Source organism: Sinohyriopsis cumingii, chromosome 14 (assembly GCF_028554795.1).
Source record: "Sinohyriopsis cumingii isolate HCF-2022 chromosome 14, ASM2855479v2, whole genome shotgun sequence".
NCBI classification, from domain to species: domain Eukaryota; kingdom Metazoa; phylum Mollusca; class Bivalvia; order Unionida; family Unionidae; genus Sinohyriopsis; species Sinohyriopsis cumingii.
The window spans coordinates 88613409-88637461 of NC_142974.1; the positions used below are offsets into that span (position 1 = coordinate 88613409).

Sequence of the window (24053 nt, forward strand, 5' to 3'; positions counted from 1 at the left end):
GCATTTTAGGGTTTTGGATGCTTGGTATTTATTTACTTTAACAATATACATTTATGTATGTGTTATGTACATCTATGTATGTATTAGGTACATCTATGTATGTGTTATGTACATCTATGTATGTATTAGGTACATCTATGTATGTGTTATGTACATCTATGTATGTGTTATGTACATCTATGTATGTGTTAGGTACATCTATGTATGTGTTAGGTACTGTATTTGCCAGTTGTTACTCTTGTAAGTATCATTAAAAAAATCAGTGACAGTTTTGTCAAAAGATAACACTTCTTTGAATACAAAGTTACAATGCTTGGCATGAATAGAAATGATAGTCTCAATGCAGCCTAACTAAAGGCAGTTATTAAACAAGAACAGAGACCACTGTCTTTTGTTGGGAAAGTAGACATTGTCTCACTCGCAGAAAAAACAAACACAACATGTTAAATGCTAGGATGACTCGTTGCACAATATATATGGATCTTTCAAACTAAAGTATGCATTCTTTTATAATTTCTTTTACTATTTTATTACTATTTCCTCTCTGACCAAAGTTTCAGCTAAATGGAAATATTTAAAAGGTATAATAAGCAGAATGGCATGAAAAAAGGACAAATTCTCATTTTAAAGCAAACAATCAACTTTCACTCTTTCGGGTCATTGGGGTATAATTTATTTGAATCATGTAGAGTATGAATAAAGGTGTGACGATGGAATAGTTGTCCATTTTGAAACTTATCTAATACAATATACACAGATAAGCAAATTCAAACAAAATAACTGTATGACCCCACTATAACACGGTAGCTGGGGTCTATAGAGCCCAACCATGTTATAGACCAAACTATATTATAGTCAGTTAGCTGAAGAAAATTATGCATTTACTTAAAATATGGCAGGGGTGGAGGGTAATAAAAGCTGGTGAAAAAATATGTGCTTTAGATTAAATAAAGACAAACTAGTCTGAACAACATTTGTATATTGACAACTTACATTGGTGTAGTACAATCCATAATCTGTTAAGTACTGTACATGTATGTAATAAATCCATGAATTCAAGTATACATGTAGATCACATGTTATAAAATTCATGTATGACTTTTATCCTCTTTGAAAACACGAATCACAAGTATATATAAAAAAATGTTTTGATTAATATCCATTTGTCACTTAACAATTCACTAAAATTGTCACAAGTAGCACATGGCTATATCTGTTTACATGTTACATGTACATGTACTTAAACTGGAATAGATTTTGGTCAGCTGGAGACAGTATCATCTTACTGAGGCTACTCAGGGGATGAGGCTATTGATAGGGAAATGAAAACTTGAACAAATTAAAATTTTTTACAAACATCTCTGCAAGATACCCCATCTTCAGTCAACTTTACTACCATATATCTGTGGTTTCAAAAGATTGGAAATTTAATTTGCGTTTTATGCCACCAATGGTAGTGACTGTGCGCACATTTTTTCCCCTGCATAATTGAAACTTTCATGTAAGAGTTCAGAGTTTAAAGAAGGGCATTATGTAAGCTGTGTGAGTCGGCAACTGACAGTTTATACCACGATAAACTCAGAAAAAACGTTAAACTCTTATAATTGAAATTTCAATTATTCGTCATGTTATTTTGTTTGCATCATTAAAAAATAGAAATCTTAAGTGAGCGTAGTAATACATGTTTGGGGTTTTTCTGTTACGTAGCTATATATAGCACTTGGGATTGTTCTGCTTGATCATAATAAGGTCATCATAATACCAGTCCTTCAACCAATGTTTATCATATGCTGTACACATTCCTCTATTTATAGAAGTGGAAAAGTAGTTCTCCTTACAGTTCATACAGAAATGAATGCAATTCATTTTGATCACGTGGTAACGTTCTGACCAATGGAAATGTTACTTTCCTGTACCAGCTACTCCCATTGCAATTATGGCACAATAAACATGTTTCAGTCACTTTGGAAAATGCAATCTATCAGATTCTATTTTATTAAAGTTTTCTGCTGAGTTTCTTTGATGAAAGGTTGTTTTTTTTGAAGACTGGAGTTGGCTTTCTTTGATGCAGGGTGCATGTATTATTTAAGTTATTGAAAGGACAACTTTATATGACCAAACAGATGTCTGTTTCTTATTGCATCAGCATCAAATAATTGTAGAACACTGATTGAGACTGAATTATTTTTCTTCATTTGTTTAGTATTTATACAGAATGATCAGTGCTTCAAAGGAGATCAGTTTTCTTTAAAGTTTCAGTAAAAGTATTTTTTCTGGGTATATTTTAAAAGCAAAAGGAATTAGCCATCATTTGATCAATTGTAGCAGTTACTTTTCCCAGTAGCATATATAGACCAAGAAGTAGATCTGTGTTGGGTTTTTTCTCTTAATTTTTTGTGACAGTTTTGGTGGCAGAGTGATGCTGCCTTCCAAGCATGCACCAGATTTGTTTTAAAAAGACCAACAGACAATTAATACACAACTGTTCTGTTCTCTTCTGACAGAAATTACCACAGAAAATATGAATGTTCTGAAGGGTTTAATTCTATGAATGAAAAGAACAGGAAGTTGACTAAACCATCTACATACAGACGTATGTCAAATTAAATATATTAATTACAAGGAAGTGGCCAATAATCAAACACTATTTCCATTATGACATTGTGCCTCAAAGATCCATTATGACATAGTGCCTCAAAGGGTTGATCTCTGCTACCAGAAATGTTATTTAAATAATTGCTTTGATCTCTAGCATACAGTGCTCAGGCCAGATGTCAGAATAAGTGGATTATGATAAAACAACATACTGTTAAGTTGGTTAGTCAATATGAACAATTAATTTTTTAATCTAACAACATATAAATTCCAGTGCATTTTATATCCAGTTGTGGCTTCCTTACATGGTGCCTCTGACTTTCTTCCGTCCAAACCCAAGTTGTATATACAAGTTTAAATAGCCAACAATGTTGGGAGAATTAAAGGCATGTTTTGTAGCCAGTAAGGAAGATAAATCTCAATTTGCAACACTGGCAAAACCCAGTGTGAAACCTGAATAAACATGCAACATGTTATTTTTTGTACTTTTAAGAAGAAATAAACTTTCTTTGTGTACAAGATAAATACATGTATACGAAATTGCAGGAGCCATGCCACAATCATCTTATATTAGAATTCATACATGATCTCTTCCCCAAAATTGATAATAAACTTTTTACACGTTACCTTTCATATTTTTAAGAGAGAAAAAAAATGTGTATGAGAAAAGTACATGTATATGAAATTTTGGGAGCCATGCCACAATCATGTTATATCCATATTTGTGTTATAATGGAGTGGGCTATTACAGGGTCACACTGTACTGAACTTGTGCATGATACTGCCAGTACAATTAATTCAGATGCATATTAATTTAAAATTAATTATTAGGTAGATGTTTTAAAGTCCTCAATATATGAGTAATCTTTCATACATGATCACATGAAAAGTCACATAAACATGGTATTCAAGCCTGTTTACCAAATTTATTGAAAAAATTCAAATCTTCTGGTGTATTAACAAGCCAATCTGATGCAAAATCATTTCTATATAATGCAGTGACCATGCTTATGACCAATGTGCGATCTTCCCCATTTAAACCTTCATTCCAAATCTGAACAAATCAGATTGGAAATATGACTTAAAGATCTCCTGTTATGTATATTTAATTTGCATTGTTTGTTTGTTAGTATTTTTTTTATTTCATTAAAAGCAATTGAATTTTACAGGTTATTGTTTTTCATTTTGTAAACATCAGGATGATTCTAGAAGGTTATTTTCCATTAGGTAATAGTTTTTTTAATTTATAGAAAAAGCTAACTGTGACCTGGGTCAAGTAGAAAACTATATATATTGTAACTGAGAGGATTTTATCATTAGTACTTTAACATCTATCACTTTTAAGTTGTATTATGTTGTGTCCAGTTGGGATGAATTTTATTTATTCAAATTATTGAATAGGGATTATTTTCTCTGGAAATACAAAAGTGCACTGATAAAATTCTTGGATAGAGACATTCACTGGAATTTATAGTGTATTCAGACCTGGAATTATATTTCTGTGATTCAACAAAAGACTGTTGGCACATCAACACACTAGGAGCTATAACAGTCACATCATCGCTGTAAGTTTTGGGATTTATTCTGGACTTGTACCAAGTTTTATTCAGGACTTAAAATTATTAGGACTTGTGCCTGTAATTCTTGGATTATTTTGGGATTAATTTGCAATACCGTAAGGTCTTGTTTTTCTCATTTTCACTTTGTATTCAATGGAAATAAATTATTTGTTAAATTTTACAAAGATTGTTGCCTTTCACTCTTTTCTGTTACTTATTTTAAGAGCACAGACTCATAACACCTCACTAATATGCATAGTCCTCAATCATTTTTGAATATGCCTGTGATATTGGTATCATATGCTTATATATTGGTATCATACAGTGCGGTAACAAACTCAGCCAATCAAAGCAACAACAACTCAGTAATATGCATAGATCTAACTCATTATCAAACTTGTCCAAGATCTTGATAATTGTAAATTTCAGGCTTTATTAGTTTCAGTTTTATGTCCTCCAAAGTAGTAATATAACAATCAGATGCAAGATTATATCATTAAGATGCAAAGATCTCACTTATTATCAAATTTGTCTGAGATCATTACAACATAAGCCAACATTCACAATATGATCAAAATTGGGATTAATAATATGGGCTGCAATTGTTAACTGGCAACCTATGATAGATGCATGGCCATATAATAAGTTCACATGGCCTTGAGCTAATGAGCCATCTATGCTAGTGAAATTAAATTTGGCAGGCATATTTTTATTGATATGTAGATGACCTGGATACATTTTCAGGCCATGACATTGATTTTATAATTTGTTTTTTTTCACTTTTGAACTTTGGATTTCTTGATGAAAATCATTGTTAGCAAAACTAAACAAAACAATGCAAGATTGACAATGAAAATTTGTATGAACTGCTTACATTTTGATGCAATTAAACACCAATATTTCCAATTTTTTTAAACTTTCTTTAAATTTATTTTGACTTTATGATCTGAATGTTTGCAGTAATGGCATATATTTTTTACAAAGACAAAAACAGTTTTTCTTAATTAACTTTAAGACAAAAAATGAGCTTCATTAACCAACCAGATCGAATGAGTTAGAACAATTTACAAAAAGCTCTTGGATGTCAGAATAACTGTTGTATAACAGGATCCTTTAGACATCAAATCCTTTGCCTGTTAATCTGTTTCTGACAAGATTAAATATCCCCATAAATCCATCTATACATGCTGCATTCATGTGGAAGTCATACTGTGGTAACATGGTCATGGCAACAGTTTCCATTACAGAAGAGCTGGTGTCCTCAGATTTACAGTCACTAAGATGTCTCTCTTCAAACTGTGTAAGTTCTGAAATTTCTTCATTGTGCTGAACCTTATGATGAGGTACATAGGACACTGTTTCCATGGAAATTTGAGGCATGGAAACTGCCTGAATTGTGTTCATGGATAAATTGGTATCTACAACAACCACTGAGGCAGATTCTTCTTGAATGAGAGGTTCCACATAGTTAAGGCTTGCATCAATGAAGGCAGCAACTCTGTTTGTATTTGCATTTTCATTCTGCAATTGAAATGAAGTCAAAGAGTGTATATTTCAAGCATATATGGCTACAGTAAGTCCCAAGAACCTTAAATGATGAGGGTTGTTTAATTTAAAGAAAGGTTACTTTTGGATGGTTTTTGAGTTGCAGTGTTAATTATGGAGGGGGGGGGGTGTGTAAAAAAAGCATGAATTGTGATTAGAAATATCTGATCTGTTAAACTTGTTTTTCATGAACTGAGCAACAAATGTTCGTGGAAATAGTTTTCATATAGGGGTGTAACTTTAACATAAAATTTAACACTGATTATGTTGCTGCCACATTCAAAGGAAAAGTTATATTTAGCCCATATCATTAAACAAAAAAATTCTATATAAACGTCAAGATATTTACTGTTGATACAATTCTTTCTTTATAAACCACACATAAATCCACATTACATTAACTTGCCAATATAACTTTTAAGTAAATGAAAGCATAACAATCTACCTCCCTCAACTATTTGTTAAAATTTTGGTCAACAAAGTCTAGCTTGTGTAGGACTTGCCAAAAACATGTTTACTGCCTCATGATTCATATAAGTGGTCCACCTATTGGATCATGAGTTAAGTACACTTGACAGTAGTGATAATCCCCACTCCCTTTTCATAAATTCACTTCACTTTCATAGGCTGATCATATAAATATACACAACCTAAGCAGCAGCTGATTGGGTTGACCTAATCTGCCACATTAAATTATTTTTGTGTTTTATAAACTATCTGACCCTATCTGAAAACAATGCGAGTCTGATTCAACAATGCATCTAAGTGAGTTTATTGTTGTTGTCGTCAAGGAAATAAGGGGAGATAACTTCAGAGAGATAAGAATGGCTTTTGGTCAAATGTTTTCTTTATCAAAGATTAATTTCCATGTCTCTAACATACATCAGTTTCTGCTTATTTGTTCAACCTCACAAAGCACTCATTTTTGTTTCAGCAGGTACAACTGTTGTAGGCATACACAATCAAGTGCTGCATGACATGATTGTTGTTGTTGTTGTAGGGTTCAATGCCATTTTTCAGCACAAGATAGGCTATACATGGCGGATAGTAAAAATGGTGGAGGAAGAACCAGGGAAACCCCTGGAAGGAACCACTGACCCATGAGAAGCTATTGGCAAGCTTTCTCACATACCCACACTGGCTGAACCCGAGACTAGAACCCACGCAGACAGAGGTGAGATGGCAATGATCTGTGATGGTGAGTGCTTTAGATCACTTAGCCACTTGGGGCCCCTGCATGGATTGACAGGAAATATTATATTTTCACATATATCCAACCTATGTTTATAGTTACACAAAATTTTAAATAATCTTTGAGGCTAAACTCCTCCATTACATAATTATATAAAAACCATTAATTATAATTTTATAATTTACTGATTCAGTAAGAAAGAAAGAATATCTGTAGCCCTCTGTTCAAAAATTGGAATAATTTACAAAAGAAGAAAATGAAAATATCACTGATTTGATGGCTTTGCAAATAGGATTGGATTAATGTCCATAAATCATGATGCTAAAATAAAAAAACAATCTACCTGAAAATTTTGTCTCGTGTCTTATGCATGCTTCTTGACTTTGAAGAGTTCACAATATGCTGGAGATAATCTTTTTGAAAGGAGCTATATCTAACAACCAAGTACTACAAATGTTCTTTCTTACTGAATGCAGTCCATACATGTGTTAAATGCTACATTTTGCAACAGTATTAATCACATATGTGCTACAAACTTGTCACAAACTGTTTACAAATGTATAAATAACATCATTTCTAAAAATCATAGGTCAAGATTGGGCTAAAAATCACAAAGGAGGAAATGAAAAACAACTAATTCACAACATGAAATACCAGGAAATTGCCAGCTTTGCCATCAATTTCAACCTTTTTGACCCGTGTAAGTATTTAGGTGTGCAAAGTTATCCAACCAAAAGACCAAACTGCTCCAACATCTGTACATATCCAAGAGTACCTCTTACAAAGATTATATTGTGCCATATCTGTAATAACCCAAAGAGTACCTCTTATAAAGATTACACTGCCCCCATATATGTAATACCCTAAAGAGTACATCATATAAAGATCACTGTCCAACATATGTAGCAATCATAAAGAGTAGCTCATATGTAGATACACTATCCAATGTGTACAGAACCCAAAGAGTAGCTTGTATAAAAAAACACACTGTTCAACATATGTGCAGATCCTAAAGGATAGCTCATATGATCATACAGTCCATCATTTGTACAGATCCTAAAGTGTAGCTCATATGAAGATCACACTGTCCAACATGTGTACAGATCCCAAAGAGTAGCTTGTATAAAGATTACTCTACAACATATGTACAGATCCTAAAGGGTGATTCATAAAAATATCATGCTATCCAACATTTGTATAGGCCTTAAAGAGTAGCTCATACAAACAGACAAAAACCTTTCATGGCATGTACAGCAGAACTTAGATGAAACAGCTTGTTTGATTAAATTATCAGTCCATCCTAGCATGATGTACTCATTATTAACCTAAAACATATTCATTCCCATCTCTGTTGTATGAAATGTTTCTTCTGTCCACTGAGAACTTTAGATGAATATGGTTTTACAACTGTAAAATACAAAAGTATCAATTCTGAAAAACTGTGCAAGGTAATGAAACTTACTAAATATCATTAAATATTAATGGCATCACAGACAATAAGTCTATAAGTCTACTGAAAAAGAGTAAATTATGTTAATTTTATGTCACAATATTAATGAAATTATTAAATTCATGAATGTGAATAGTAAGTGAAACTAAATTATTATGTTTACAGTATTTTGAATATTTACCTCCTCCATTTGAAATGTTACCAAGTCTCTCCAGATAATTCTCATGACTGGAGGATCTCTAGATTTCACAAAGCATTCCAACTCTGCCACAGCAAATGCCTGCTGCTGTGCATCATCCTCATGGCTGATAACAAACAAAATGTCTGGTGTCAGAATGAGGCTCACTGATATTCGCATACCCATCAGATCCAGCTGTTCTGCTTCCATGCAGCAGATTACTGAACTGGATGGTAGAGAATGCAACAGCTTTCTGGAGAAAAAATAGAATTTAGTGCATGTAGTTGTAAACTGCAGACAATGTTTAACTTTCCATCATGAAATGAAACTGACAAATCTGAACTCTAACTACTGATTCTTCAAAAACATAAAATCTGAACTCCACCTACTTTAATATGATGCCTAAATCTGAACTCCTCCTACTTTAAGATCATGCCTAAATCTGAATTATATCTGCTTTAAATGAATACAAACATAATTTAATGAGTTAAGGCACTACAAAGATTATTCAAGAGTAAAGGCTCTACAAACACAATTTAATGAGTTATGGCACTACAAAGATCATTCAAGAGTAAAGGCTCAACAAACAAAATTTAATGAGTTATGGCACTACAAAGATCATTCAAGGAGTTAAGGCACTACATGCATCAAACAAGAAGTTAAGGCACTACATACATCAAACAAGAAGTTAAGGCACTTACATACATCAAAACAAGAAGTTAAGGCACTTACATACATCAAAACAAGAATTAAAGGCACTACATACATCAAGCAAGAAGTTAAGGCACTTCAATCATCAAACAATGAGATGAGGCACTATAAACATCATTCAAGATACAAAAAACACAATTAAAGAGTTAATACACTACAAACATCATTTAAGGGATAAAGACACTACAAACATCATTTACGGGATTCTTGGCATCCATCCTTCTATGGGAGACGATGGCGTAGCTCCAAAGTAAGCTTTTGTTTATCTTTCTTTCTGGCTCTCTTTTCAGCTTGTTTTATTTTTCTCGCTTCCTCTGCATTTTGAACTCCTGTCTGACAGCTAGATGCCAGCTGGAACGGTTGTTTGCACAGCTCTCAGAGTCATTGACATTGATGTTTGCTGTCTTTATATCCTTCATGCAAACATCTTTGTAGCGCAGATGTGGTCGTCCAGTTGGTCGTGCACCTTCTGCTAACTCCCCATATAACAGGTCCTTGGGAATGTGCCCTGGGTCCATTCTCTTGACATGGCCAAGCCAGCGAAGGCGCCTCTCGCTGATAATGGTGAACATGCTGTTCATGTTGGCGCATTCTAGAACCTCTGTGTTGGGTACTTTGTCCTGCCACTGGATGTGCAGAATGCGCCACAGACATCTCAGGTGGAAGCTGTTGAGTTTCCTCTCATGTCTTCCATAGGTGGTCCATGTTTCGGTGCTGCAGAGAAGTGAGCTGAGCACGCAGGCTTGGTAGACACGCAGTTTGGTCTTCTCGGTGAGGTTGGGGTTGTTCCAGACTATCTGGTTAAGTCTGGCCATCACTGCTGCTGCCTTGGCAATCCTGCCATTCATGTCAGAATCAATGGAGAGTGAGCTGGAGATGTTAGACCTGATGTATGTGAAGTTCTCCACAACTTCCAAGTTGTACCCATCAATGGCGACAGAGGGAGGGGAGTCTGCATCCTGCGCCATGACGTTCATTTTCTTCAAACTGATGGTCAGTCCAAATTCCTTACAAGCATGGGAGAGGCGGCATACCAGCTGCTGAAGTCCATCTTCCATGTGTGATGTCAAGGCTGCATCGTCGGCGAAGAGCAATTCATGGATGAATACCTCTGTGACTTTAGTCTTAGCATGGAGACGGCCGATGTTGAACAGCTTTTCCGTCAGCCCTGGTATGGATGTACACTCCCTCGCTGCAGTCCTTGAATGTGTACTGGAGAAGCATGGAGAAGAAGATGGCAAAGAGCGTTGGCACAAGGATACAGCCTTGTTTGACTCTGCTGATGACTGGGAATGCTTCAGAAGTTGCGCCATTGAAGCACACTGTGCTGTGCATGTTCTCATGGAACAACATGATGACAGCAAGCAGAGTGGGGGGCAGCCAATCTTCTGCACGAGTCTGAAGAGTCCACTCCGACTAACCAGGTCAAACGCCTTCATCAGGTTTATGAAGGCAATATAGAGGGACATCTGCTGCTCGCAACACTTCTCCTGCAGCTGACGGAGTGAGAAGATCATGTCTACAGTTGACCTGCCGGCTCAAAATCCACACTGGGACTCTGGGTAGATGCAGGAGGCTAGGATCTGCAAGTGCGCCAAGGCAACACGGGCGAAAGCCTTTCCGACGATGCTGAGGAGGGAGATGCCCTGGTAGTTGTTGCAGTCGCTATGGTCTCCTTTGTTTTTGTACAAAGTTACGATGTTGGCATCATGCATGTCCTGTGGGATGTATCCCTGTTCCCAGCAAAGGCAGAGGAGTATGTGTAGGGGCTGTGGCAGTACTGGTTTTCCGCTCTTGAGGACTTCAGGTGGAATGCCATCGCTTCCAGGAGCCTTCCCACAGGCAAGGCAATCGATGGCTTTTTCGAGCTCTTCCAGGGTGGGCTGTGTGTCTAGCTCCTCCATGACAGGCAGGTCTAGAATGGCATCCAGGGCAGTTCCAGTGACATTGTTTTGGGTTGCATATAGCTCGAGATATTGCTCAACCCATCGCTGCAGTTGTTTCCCCTGGTCTGTGACTTGAGGGGGGCGGTCTTGTAGCTGGGGGGGGCCTGTCGCCTTTCTGATACCCTTGTACATTCCTCTTGCATCCCCGGTGTTGGCAGCTGTCTGTATACTGTTGTAAAGGTTCAGCCAGTAGGTATTGGCACAGCGGCGGTCGGTCTTCTGGGCGTTGTTCCTTGCAATCCTGAGGGCTTGTAGTGTTCTGGGGCTAGGTGCAGCCTTGTATGCCAGGAGGGCTTTCCTCTTTGCCTCAGTCACAGGCTCCATCTCCTCCCAGTTTGCCTCATACCAGTCGACATTCTTTCGCTCCCTCTTCCCGTAAGCTGTGATGGCTGAATTGTACAGAGAGTCATGGATGTGGAACCACTTGTAGTCAATGGTGTCATCACGTGTCACTTTGGTGAGGGCTTCCTTCAGTTTGCTGATGAACTGCTGTGTTTTCTCTGGGTTGCTTGCACAGCAGGTGTTGATGCATGGGTGACCTTTCTTCTTGGCGTGGTGCAGCTTCTTGGGTAATATTTGCACCTTGCTGGCCACGAGGGAATGGTCCATGTCACAATCGGTACTGTGGTAGCTCTGGGTGAGGAGGACACTGGCCAGTTCTGCATGCCTGGTGATGATGAGGTCTAGCTGGTGCCAGTGGTGTGAACGTGGGTGTCTCCACGAAACCTGGTGGATCTCCTTGCATTTGAAGAAAGTGTTGGTCACACATAGGATGTGGGAGCAGCACATCTCCAGCAGTCGCAGACTATTCTCGTTGATCTTGCCCCTTCCGTAAAAAGCCAAGACAGGTGGACCAGGCCTCATGGTCAGCTCCCACTCTAGCATTGAAGTCTCCTAGTAAGTAAAGGCTTTCATTATTGGGGATACTGGATATTGCCTGATCCAGAACCTCATAAAACTTGTCTTTCTCCTCGTGCATGGAGCAGAGGGTTGGGGCGTACACACTGAAGATGTTGACCGGGCCTAAGGATGTTGACAGCCGGAGGGCAAGGATTCTCTCAGTACCTGATGATGGAGGTTCAATGAAGGCGATTAGTGTGTTCTTTATGGCAAAGCCTACACCATGCTGCCTAGGTTCATCCGAGGGGTTCCTTTGCCAAAAGAACATGTAATTGGCTTCCCTGATGGTGCCGCTGTCAGCCAGTCGGGTCTCCTGGAGGCAAGCAATGTCGATGTTCAGTTGGGAGAGTTCTCTGTCAATAACGGCAGTCTTTCATGCATCATCGATCTGCTGTAGGTCAGCGGTCAATCCAGGACACATGGTCCTGATGTTCCAGGTTGCAAAATGAAGAGTTGGAGTCTTCTTTTTTCTTTTTTTTTAGTCTTTCCTGGTGCGGAGTTTTGTGGCCCACTTGTCGAGATGGTTCTCTAAGCTCCATGCACCCAGTGAAGCAGGCAGGCCATGGCAGGCAGCACCTTACTGACTGGGGGCTGCCCAGCTTGAGGCGGGCAGTAGCTGTCCAGTGAGACCTGGTGATCTCTCCCACCGTCAGAAGTAACCCCTGGCACCAAGCTCTATGCCAATCGAGCTCTGACTTAGAACCGGTAAACTGCTACTTCTCGTGCTGTGCCGACGCCGTACAATGATGCTGGAGTGTCCTCTCCAGTGGAGCTATGAAGCCTGGGCAGGGTGGTATGGAGAATCAGCTGTTGTCCATGCAGCAGATCCCCCCTCTCCACACAACTGGTGGGCCCAAGGGAACGACGAATGCTGATACAGCTTGGCACCAACGGCGTCGCAGGAGTTGCCGGAATGACGTTGAAGTCAATGTCAGACTGCCTTAGGGATTCCGTCTCTGGATTTTCTGTCGGGGTTTACTCCCTTAGCCTTTCCCATGAGTGGGTATAGCCACAAGGCAGCAGAGGTTTGGAATCGGAGTTTTCCTTCTCCTAGATGAGCTACCATCCAAGGTTTATGAGTCCCATCTACCCGAAGCAACTGGTTTTAAGGTGCCAGCCTGCCTTCACCCCTTCTCTTGTTAGTGGAAAACGTGGTCTGCCGGACTTCAAATCTAAGCCACTCGTGAAGGCCAGGACCTGGATTTTAGTTGACAGAAGCAATCAGAGATGCAAGCCGTATGGGGCAATTTTGGAGGATTGGGGTGCTTGTCTCCCACTCCCACCCCGGGCAATGTCAACCTTAGACCACATTTACAGGATAAAGACACTACAAATATCATTTAAGGGATAAAGACACTACAAACATCATTTAAGGAGTTAAAAGGCACTGGCACTACAAACAATAAAGGAGTAAAAGTACTACAAACATCATTTAATGAATTAAGGCACTACAAACATCATTTAATGAATTAAAGCACTGCAAACATCATTTAAATAATTAAGGCACTATAAACCAAATGAAAAATTTAAAACCAAAATGTGAACACATCTTTTATGTCTATTACATAAACCCAAAGATAAAAAGGAGTGAGTGATTGTACAGCAGAATTCATTGTCTTTTTTCAAAAATGAAATGCCACAAGTATGAAAAGAATGCACAATGGTGTGAAGGAAATAAACCAAACAAGACAATTTTAATAAAACTTTACAAAAATAGTTGAGGAGCTGATGAGAATGCCGACAGAAAAATATGGCTTTTCCACTGACATTGCCTGACAAAAATCCCCCCCACTAACAAAAATCCCCCCCACTACATAGAAACAATTGCTGCTATAACTTTAAAAAAAATTCACTTCTAAGGTGTTCACCTTAGACATGTCTTGCAGTTGATGGAAAAAAAATGAAAGCAACAACAAAAGTTTATGTATATTAACAGTGAGAAAAGAAATGTATTTAATTTGTGCAGGAATATCAAACCAAAGTGAATTCCTTTCAAAGAATAACTTCAAAGTTATATTTGAAAAGAATCTCACAGGGTACCATTTAAAAACAACAGTAACACAGATGGCACATCATATGCACATCCTATGTTTAACAGTCCTTTATGAAGGCACTAGCACAATATGATTGACTTGTGAGATTACTGACAAAGGGGCAAACTCTGGTCTGCAAAACCCATTTTTCTTTACACAAGTTTGTCCTTGTTTTTGATCTTAGTTTGACCTTACAATCAATAGGCTCTTCCTTATCTGAATAAACCCTCCACAACACAGATCAAGTTATTAAAATTATCATTAAAAAAAATATGTTCTTTCAAAATGGCCTTAACCTTTGACCCTGAAATCAATTGGCTTCTTTCTTACCCGATGGATGCCTACTCCCAACATTTTTAAAGTACGTGGAAGATGACTAAATATTTTTGTGCAAAAACCCCTTTCAGGTAAAGTGAAATATGTAGTAGCTACATTTCTTCCAAACTATAACACTTTCATTTCTGCCCAACTATAACACTTTCATTTCTGCCCAACTATAACACTTTCATTTCTGCTCTATAACTTTAAAGATATTTATGATTAAAAGATGAAACTTGGATAACTCATGCATTATGATTAAAAGGAATGTCAAATACCAAAATAAGGTCAGGGTCTTGGGCCAGTATTTTAAGTATTCCTTCATTCTTTCCATCTCAATTTATAACTTTTGAGCTGTTTAAGGTTAAGGGATGGTATGCATCATCTTTATAAATTATCTCATGTACCACATTTGGGGTTCTATCTTCAAGGTCGATATCAAAGGTGAATATTTAAAGTTTTCCATCATTATTTCATTTCTTCTCTGTATTTTAAGAACCATCTCAGATTTAGAGGTGAAACTTTAAAGACTAATACATTATCATTAGCAGATATGTCAAATACCATTGATAATTCTATCTTTAGCATCAAGGTCACAGGTAAATATTTTCAGTTTTTCATTTGTATTTTCCTTTTAATTCTCTAACTTGAGAGTCATTTGAGATAAAGGGATGATACTTGTTAGTTATATTGCTTAGGTACCATGTTGGGTGCCTCCTATCTTCACAGACCAATACCGTATATACTCGCGTATAAGCCTACCCCCCCCAACTGAACAGGTATAAACACTAAAAAGTGTATGACCTGCGTATAAGACGATCTACATCTCTGAGACATCTCAAGATGCACAAGGTAAGTTCTAAATGCATTTGTTTGGTCAAAGTTATATTTTTTTAAAAATTACATGTATACTTCTCTCGAGGTTAGTGTGCATGATTATTAAAAAGAAATAGTATAAACTTGTTTGAAAAGTAATTTATTTAACTTTCTGTTTTCTTATTGTTTCTGCCTAATTTAGATTTGTGCATAATTTTATCGAACGATGACAAGAATTTAGCATTCGCGAGTTGCTGTAACACTACCTCTCACTTTTGACTCGATTATTGTTTGTTTATGCATTATTGCATTGGAAATTATATATCAGTGAACCAGTAATTAAGTTTTTACTTTGCTTTGAAATTGTAAATACCTAACTCATTAAAATGTAATTCCAGTATGACAACAAAGCGAACAAAAACAATACAGTTCGATGCTAATACCGTAAAAGCTGAGTTGTAGTTTGCTTTGATGTAAGCGACCATACACCATACCTGTCAACTTTCAAGCCGGAGGAAAAAAAAACTCCAGATTTTTGGGGTCGCTCTTCATGTTTCAGTAACATTTTTAATTATCATGCTCTATTATATATATTTACCTCATGCAAGCGTCTTTGGATGCCTCTACTCCATTCGCATGGAAGCGCCTTTTGACGCCTCCACTCCAATCGCATGGAAGCACCTTTTGATGCCTGCTGTAAACATCAGCCATTTTGAGCTGGTTTTCGTAGCGCCATCTTTGGGGAAAACCCCCCTGTTAGATACTACATTCATTTCTGCGAATGACAGTTATGTCAGATCATGTGGTCGCTGTTTATGCACTGGTTAATATCTGCTATTTAAAGTAACTGGGTCATAATCTCCACTCTCCAAAATGGCAGTCACGGATTTCATTCAGTACTTACGAAGTTTTCACGATTAGAATCATAACTATGAAAGATTCAATAACTTAGGTAAAGGCTCTGATATTGATGTAGGCAGCAATTAGTTTTTATAAATGATCAAATTCAGATGACTTAGTGATGTAGGCGCAGATGAAAAACATGTAAATTTCGAGTATGGGAAATGGCCGCTACTGTTGGTCACGCGGCCTCACTGACATGACGGTGACTGAGCTCGCTCAAGATTTTAAAGCACATAAATAATTCTCCCATGAAAAATAATTACACAGCTATAACAATCGGACTTTACTCTTAAAGTTTTCCATGTATAATAGATGTGTACCAAAATCTAAAATGGTTAAAACTGCTGTTAAACATAACATACACTACATTGCATAACAGATCACAGGCAGGCCTATGCATAAAGCTGTTGACTAGGTAACAGGTGTTCGATTTATAGCACGCTGCACTTTGTCACTATGCTCTATGAGGTAATGGGCTATGTTGTTTTAGATAAATTAATGAAATACTTGTGTATTAGCATCAAAAGGTATCTTACAGTCCATATTTCTGGTTCTATCTTGTAGGTCAAAATAACAGGTATATATTTTGTTACTGCTTTTGTTTTTGCTTTATATCTTAAAAACTGTTTGAGATTTTGGGATGAACCCTGGCACACATGTTTATCTATTTGTTGGAATCTTATACATCATAGTCAATGTTTTATCTCCACTGATTATTTTCTTCCTCCATTCTGCACTTTTATTCTAAGGAAGTCAGAGTTTGAGACATGAAACTTGGTTACATGTCTACATAATAACTCTACAGCTCTGTCAAAGTCATCATTATATACTTAAGATGATCTCATTACCAGGGACTTTATTGTGTTTATAAAAATGCCTGCATCTGAAATTACTGAATAGTCATAAATACTGATAAATAAAACCACTCTGAAGTATACCCTGCTAGTTTTTTTAGTACCAGTACATATGTACCTATGTGTAATTCTCAGAGTGACTTTTTAGTCTAAAATGTGCAAGTAAAAGAAACTTACATGGCATATTTTACATGTCCACATGTAGCATCCTCATACAACAGATTCTGAGGGGCATATTTAGGCTTTGGGAACTTGCTTAACCCAGTACCATGTAGTAAACCTGTGAATAGAATGAAATGGAAACTTGCTTAACCCGGTACCATGTAGTAAACCTGTGAATAGAATGAAATGGAAACTTGCTTAACCTGGTAACATGTAGTAAACCTGTGAATAGAATGAAATGGAACTTGCTTAACCCAGTACCATGTAGTAAACCTGTGAATAGAATGAAATGGGAACTTGCTTAACCCAGTATCATGTAGTAAACCTGTGAACAGAATGAAATGGAAACTTGCTTAACCCATTACCATATAGTAAACCTGTGAATAGAATGAAATGGAAACTTGCTTAACCCAGTACCATGTAGTAAACCTGTGAATAGCATGAAATGGAATGAAATAGAAACTAGCTTAACCCAGTACCATGTAGTAAACCTGTGCATAGAATGAAATGTGAACTTGCTTAACCTGGTATCATCTCGTAAACCTGTGAACAGAATGAAATGGAAACTTGCTTAACCTTGTACCATGTAGTAAACCTGTGAATAGAATGAAATGGGAACTTGCTTAACCTGGTACCATGTAGTAAACCTGTGAATAGAATGAAATGGGAACTTGCTTAACCCGGTACCATGTAGTGAACCTGTGAATAGAATGAATTGGAAACTTGCTTAACCTGGTACCATGTAGTAAACCTGTGAATAGAATGAAATGGAAACTTGCTTAACCCAGTACCATGTAGTAAACCTGTGAACAGAATGAAATGGAAACTTGCTTAACCCAGTACCATGTAGTAAACCTGTGAATAAAATGAAATGGAAACTTGCTTAGTGCAGTACCTTGTCATAACAAAATGGAATTTATTCAACTCTGTGCCCTACTGTAAACATGTGGGGATAAAAAAGAAGTCTCTTTCATTTCTTAATCTTGGGCATGAATGTAAGCAATATACATATATTAAGGTACATATTAATTCACAGGCTACTCCTAAAATAATCTGGTGTACCATACGAGTTTACTTGGAACTGCACTCTATGCCAATGTCTGTACTTTACAATGTATTAAAATCATTAAAATCTATTTAAATTTATGTAAATTTTAAAATGTATTGTTCATCAACTGAGACACAAACAAAACTGCCTGTCAGAAAACATTCATTAAGTTCAAAACCTGTCAACGGATACTGACCTTACTGACAGGTCAGTTAGGCCCAATAAGTGTTTCTTTTATTATTCAGCTCTGTCTTTGACCATAACAGATAGGTTAATTCAGGCCAGTAAGTATTATTTATGTAACTGTCTTGATCTCTTATCAAGAAATAAAGAATATTCCATACACTTTCATTTTAGCATTATGTGTCTGTAACATCCATGAAGATATTCTAATCATAAAGCATGTCATTGAAAAACAACAGCAATTCAATTATCTACACAAGAATTCTACAGCAGAATGTTAACCGATGCAAAACATTCTGAAGGACAGGACTCTGCCTTCTATACTACAAATGATGATTTCTTTATTTGTTGTTGTTGTTGTTGTTGTAGGGTTTAACGCCATTTTTCAGCATACGATAGGCTATACATGGCGGCCAGTATTAATGGTGGAGGAAGAACCAGGGAAAACCCCGGAAAGAACCACCGACACACGAGAAGCTACTGGCAAGCTTTCTCACATACCCACATTGGCTGAATCCGAGACTCGAACCTAAGCAGATAGAGGTGAGATGGCAGTGATCCATAATGGACAGCGTTTTAGACCACTCGGCCACTCGGGGCCCCTTCTTTATTTGTACAGGTATGTGATAGAAATATTTCACTCAGGAGTCACAATTTTGTTAGACATGGGACTTCCTGAGTGCCTGATGCATAATACTGATTTTTGAGTGAATTTTCCTATCAACAACCAATGCACAGCATGCGATTAATTTCCATTTCTAAAGATTAAGCATAAAAAAGAGAATATCCAATAAATGACACTGAATATTTATATACAGAAAGAGCGCAGACCTCTCCCTCCATAACTCATACAGACAATGGAATACAAAAACAATGAACATGGCATAAGTGAGAGTGCAAGTTACTGAGAGACCTCTGAAAAATTAAGGAAAGGATGGACATCAACAATGGGCGCATGTGTGTGTGGTTGACTCAAGTAATAACTGCATTGGGAATAATTTTCAATAAACAGTTTTTCCAATGAAGTTCATTTTCTGTATAAATTACCTTAATTTTTAATATATCTAATCTCTCAAAGATTATTTAAAACATTACTCTGAGTGGTTTCAAGACACATCACATGTGTACCAGTGAAAATATTGTGTGTTATGTCACTGCATTTTGCATATCAGTGTTGATACATTCTAGTGTTACTACAGATTCAGAAGAAACAAAATTCTTTATTTTTAAAAAGAACATTTATTTACAGAGTCAAAAATGTTGAAACTTGATATGTTTATATTCTTATATTAGTAAACTACTGATGCTGTCATTTCATTGCAAGTTTGAGTGAAATTTCTGCTCATCATTGAGCAAACCAATTTGGGAATTTTATATTCACTATAAACTTTGGAACTCGCATTTCTATAGTGTGAATCCTGTCTGTGAATCAGAGCTCTTCCTGCACCTAGCAAGCCTTTTGCTTTGGTCCTTTGCTATCAATAAGCACATCACACATAAGATGTTACACTGAAACCAAATTGAAAGATAAAACTAGTAGGCATTACTGACATTTTAATGTGTCAATATTTTTGTTGTGTGTTGTTATTTACAGTGTACTGAGAATTGATTTGTAATAAAAAATTTAACAAACAAACAACTTTTCTTAAATTAAAAGGCTAAGAATTTTAAGATTTTCATTTACATTTCTGGGCACTAACCACAATTTTTGATGCTAAAATGAGTGTTATATCACTGATTTACTTACCAGCTTGAATAAGGATTTTCTTAATGTTCAACAAACAGGAGTATTTTCTATTTTTTAAAAATGGGATCCATGCCTGACCTTGCATTCACAAGCTATCTTGGTTTAAATTATCAAGAGTGTTGTTTATGATGTTTGGTTGACACCAAAATATATTACGTAAACTTAGAAATGTGGCTAAAGTGATGACAATTACAAAAATTAAACCAATGGACAAATAGCAGACTTCTACAACTTCATGTACATATGACTGTATATAAACAAGTTGGACTGGTGATGCAAGCATTACTATGATGGTAGATGATGCTGTTAAATAACAATATACAACAAACAACTATTCTGGCATCAAATGACAATATTCATTTCATGAAAAATTGTGATACTCTTAATTAGTATCCTACACTGGAAAACATGGTCTTACAAAAATAATAACGTAAGAATACTATACCTTGACTTGTCTGGGATAAAAACTCGGCAGCACCCCCTATTGGCTTGGTGAAGACACCGACAATTCCTTTTCCCACCCCTGTGATAAGACTGGAAGCTGTGGACCTAGAAGTATGTGGAGAATCTGCCATACTGCAAGCCATGAAATTCTGCATGGGCTGATCTGCCAATCCAGCAATGGCACCTATTCATTACAAGACACAGTAATGATAATCAAGTACAAACAATGCAAAAAATGGTGACAAGCCTACAAGTAACATGTTATAGTCAATTACAAAGTTTCATAAATACATGGTTTGCATACACTGGAGAAAAACACCAAAAGATTTGTGTATAATCAATCTTCATTAATAAGCATGTTATAAGAAAGCATCATCTGTACACAATGACTTTATGACCTAATGCTAATGGCTGCACTTTACAATTGCATTTTGGCCATAGATAAGATAGTATCACAAGCATAGGAAGTGTCATAAAATGACTTACAGTTGCATTTTGGCCATAGATAGGGTAGTATCACAAGCACAGGAAGTGTCATAAAATGACTTACAGTTGCATTTTGGCATCAGATAGGGTAGTATGCTTCATAAAATGACTTACAGTTGCATTTTGGCCATAGATAGGGTAGTATCACAAGCATAGGAAGTGTCATAAAATGATTTACAGTTACATTTTGGCCATATATAGGGTAGTATCACAAGCATAGGAAGTGTCATAAAATGATTTACAGTTGCATTTAGGCCATAGATTGGGTAGTCTCACAAGCATAGGAAGTGTCATAAAATGATTTACAGTTGCATTTGGCCATAGATAGGGTAGTCTCACAAGCATAAGAAGTGTCATAAAATGACTTACAGTTGCATTTTGGCCATAGAGAGGGTAGTATCACAAGCATAGGAAGTGTCATAAAATGACTTATAGTTGCATTTTGGCCATAGATAGGGTAGTATCACAAGCATAGGAAGTGTCATAAAATGACACTGTTGCATTTTGGCAATAGATAGGGTAGTATCACAAGCATAGGAAGTGTCATAAAATGACACAGTTGCATTTTGGCCATAGACAGGGTAGTATCACAAGCATAGGAAGTGTCATAAAATGACACAGTAGCATTTTGGCCATAGAGAGGGTAGTATCACAAGCATAGGAAGTGTCATAAAATGACTTATAGTTGCATTTTGGCCATAGATAGGGTAGTATCACAAGCATAGGAAGTGTCATAAAATGACTTACAGTTGCATTTTGGCCATAGATAGGGTAATATCACAAGCATAGGAAGTGCCATAAAATGACTTACAGTTGCATTTTGGCCACAGAGAGGGTAGTATCACAAGTATAGGAAGTGTCATAAAATGACTTACAGTTGTATTTAGGCCATAGAGAGGGTAGTATCACAAGCATAGGAAGTGTTATAAAATGACTTACAGTTGCATTTTGGCCATAGATAGGGTAGTACCACAAGCATAGGAAGTGTCATAAAATGACTTACAGTTGCATTTTGGCCATAGATAGGGTAGTATCACAGGCATAAGAAGTGTCATAAAATGACGTACAGTTGTATTTTGGCCATAGATAGGGTAGTATCACAAGCATAAGAAGTGTCATAAAATGACTTACAGTTGCATTTTGGCCATAGAGAGGGTAGTATCACAAGCATAGGAAGTGTCATAAAATGATTTACAGTTGCATTTTGACATTAGATAGGGTAGTACCACAAGCATAGAAAGTGTCATAAAACGACTTACAGTTGCATTTTGGCCATAGATAGGGTAGTATCACAAGCATAAGTGTGATAAAATGACTTACAGCTGTATTTAGGCCATAGACAGGGTAGTATCACAATCATAAGAAGTGTCATAAAATGACTTACAGTTGCATTTTGGCCATAGATAGGGTAATATCACAAGCATAGGAAGTGTCATAAAATGACTTACAGTTGCATTTTGGCCATAGACAGGGTAATATCACAAGCATAGGAAGTGTCATAAAATGACTTACAGTTGCATTTTGACATTAGATAGGGTAGTACCACAAGCATAGAAAGTGTCATAAAACGACTTACAGTTGTATTTAGGCCATATACAGGGTAGTATCACAATCATAAGAAGTGTCATAAAACGACTTACAGTTGCATTTTGGCCATATACAGGGTAGTATCACAAGCATAGGAAGTGTCATAAAATGACTTACAGTTGCATTTTGGCCATAGAGAGGGTAGTATCACAAGCATAGGAAGTGTCATAAAATGATTTACAGTTGCATTTTGACATTAGATAGGGTAGTACCACAAGCATAGAAAGTGTCATAAAACGACTTACAGTTGCATTTTGGCCATAGATAGGGTAGTATCACAAGCATAAGTGTGATAAAATGACTTACAGCTGTATTTAGGCCATAGACAGGGTAGTATCACAATCATAAGAAGTGTCATAAAATGACTTACAGTTGCATTTTGGCCATAGATAGGGTAATATCACAAGCATAGGAAGTGTCATAAAATGACTTACAGTTGCATTTTGGCCATAGACAGGGTAATATCACAAGCATAGAAAGTGTCATAAAATGACTTACAGTTGCATTTTGACATTAGATAGGGTAGTACCACAAGCATAGAAAGTGTCATAAAACGACTTACAGTTGTATTTAGGCCATATACAGGGTAATATCACAATCATAAGAAGTGTCATAAAACGACTTACAGTTGCATTTTGGCCATATACAGGGTAGTATCACAAGCATAGGAAGTGTCATAAAATGACTTACAGTTGCATTTTGGCCATAGAGAGGGTAGTATCACAAGCATAGGAAGTGTCATAAAATGATTTACAGTTGCATTTTGACATTAGATAGGGTAGTACCACAAGCATAGAAAGTGTCATAAAACGACTTACAGTTGCATTTTGGCCATAGATAGGGTAGTATCACAAGCATAAGTGTGATAAAATGACTTACAGTTGCATTTTGGCCATGGATAGGGTAGTATGACAAGCAAAAGAAGTGTCATAAAATGACTTACAGTAGCATTTTGACATTAGATAGGGTAGTACCACAAGCATAGAAAGTGTCATAAAATGACTTACAGTTGCATTTTGGCCATAGACAGGGCAGTATCACAAGCATAAGTGTCATAAAATGACTTACAGTTGCATTTTGGCCATAGATAGGGTAGTACCACAAGCATAGAAAGTGTCATAAAACGACTTACAGTTGCATTTTGGCCATAGAGAGGGTAGTATCACAAGCATAGGAAGTGTCATAAAATGACTTACAGTTGCATTTTGGCCATAGATAGGGTAGTATCACAAGCATAGGAAGTGTCATAAAATGATTTACAGTTGCATTTTGACATTAGATAGGGTAGCACCACAAGCATAGAAAGTGTCATAAAACGACTTACAGTTGCATTTTGGCCATAGATAGGGTAGTATCACAAGCATAAGTGTGATAAAATGACTTACAGTTGTATTTA

General features: G+C 36.7%; 1 protein-coding gene across 2 annotated transcripts in view; it reads right to left on the reverse strand.

The window, feature by feature from the left end:
* Nucleotides 1-657: 657 nt before the first annotated feature.
* Nucleotides 658-24053, reverse strand: part of LOC149784326 (intermembrane lipid transfer protein VPS13B-like) — a 370899-nt gene continuing 347503 nt past the window's right edge. For both annotated transcript variants that reach the window (XM_089932368.1, XM_089932367.1), the window contains exons 48-51: nt 20586-20768; nt 17178-17280; nt 8523-8772; nt 658-5675 (exon numbers count right to left, since the gene is read on the reverse strand). In XM_089932368.1, coding sequence (XP_089788494.1) covers nt 5268-5675; nt 8523-8772; nt 17178-17280; nt 20586-20768 — 944 coding nt within the window. In that variant the 3' untranslated portion in view covers nt 658-5267. The remainder of the gene's footprint in view (nt 5676-8522; nt 8773-17177; nt 17281-20585; nt 20769-24053) is intronic.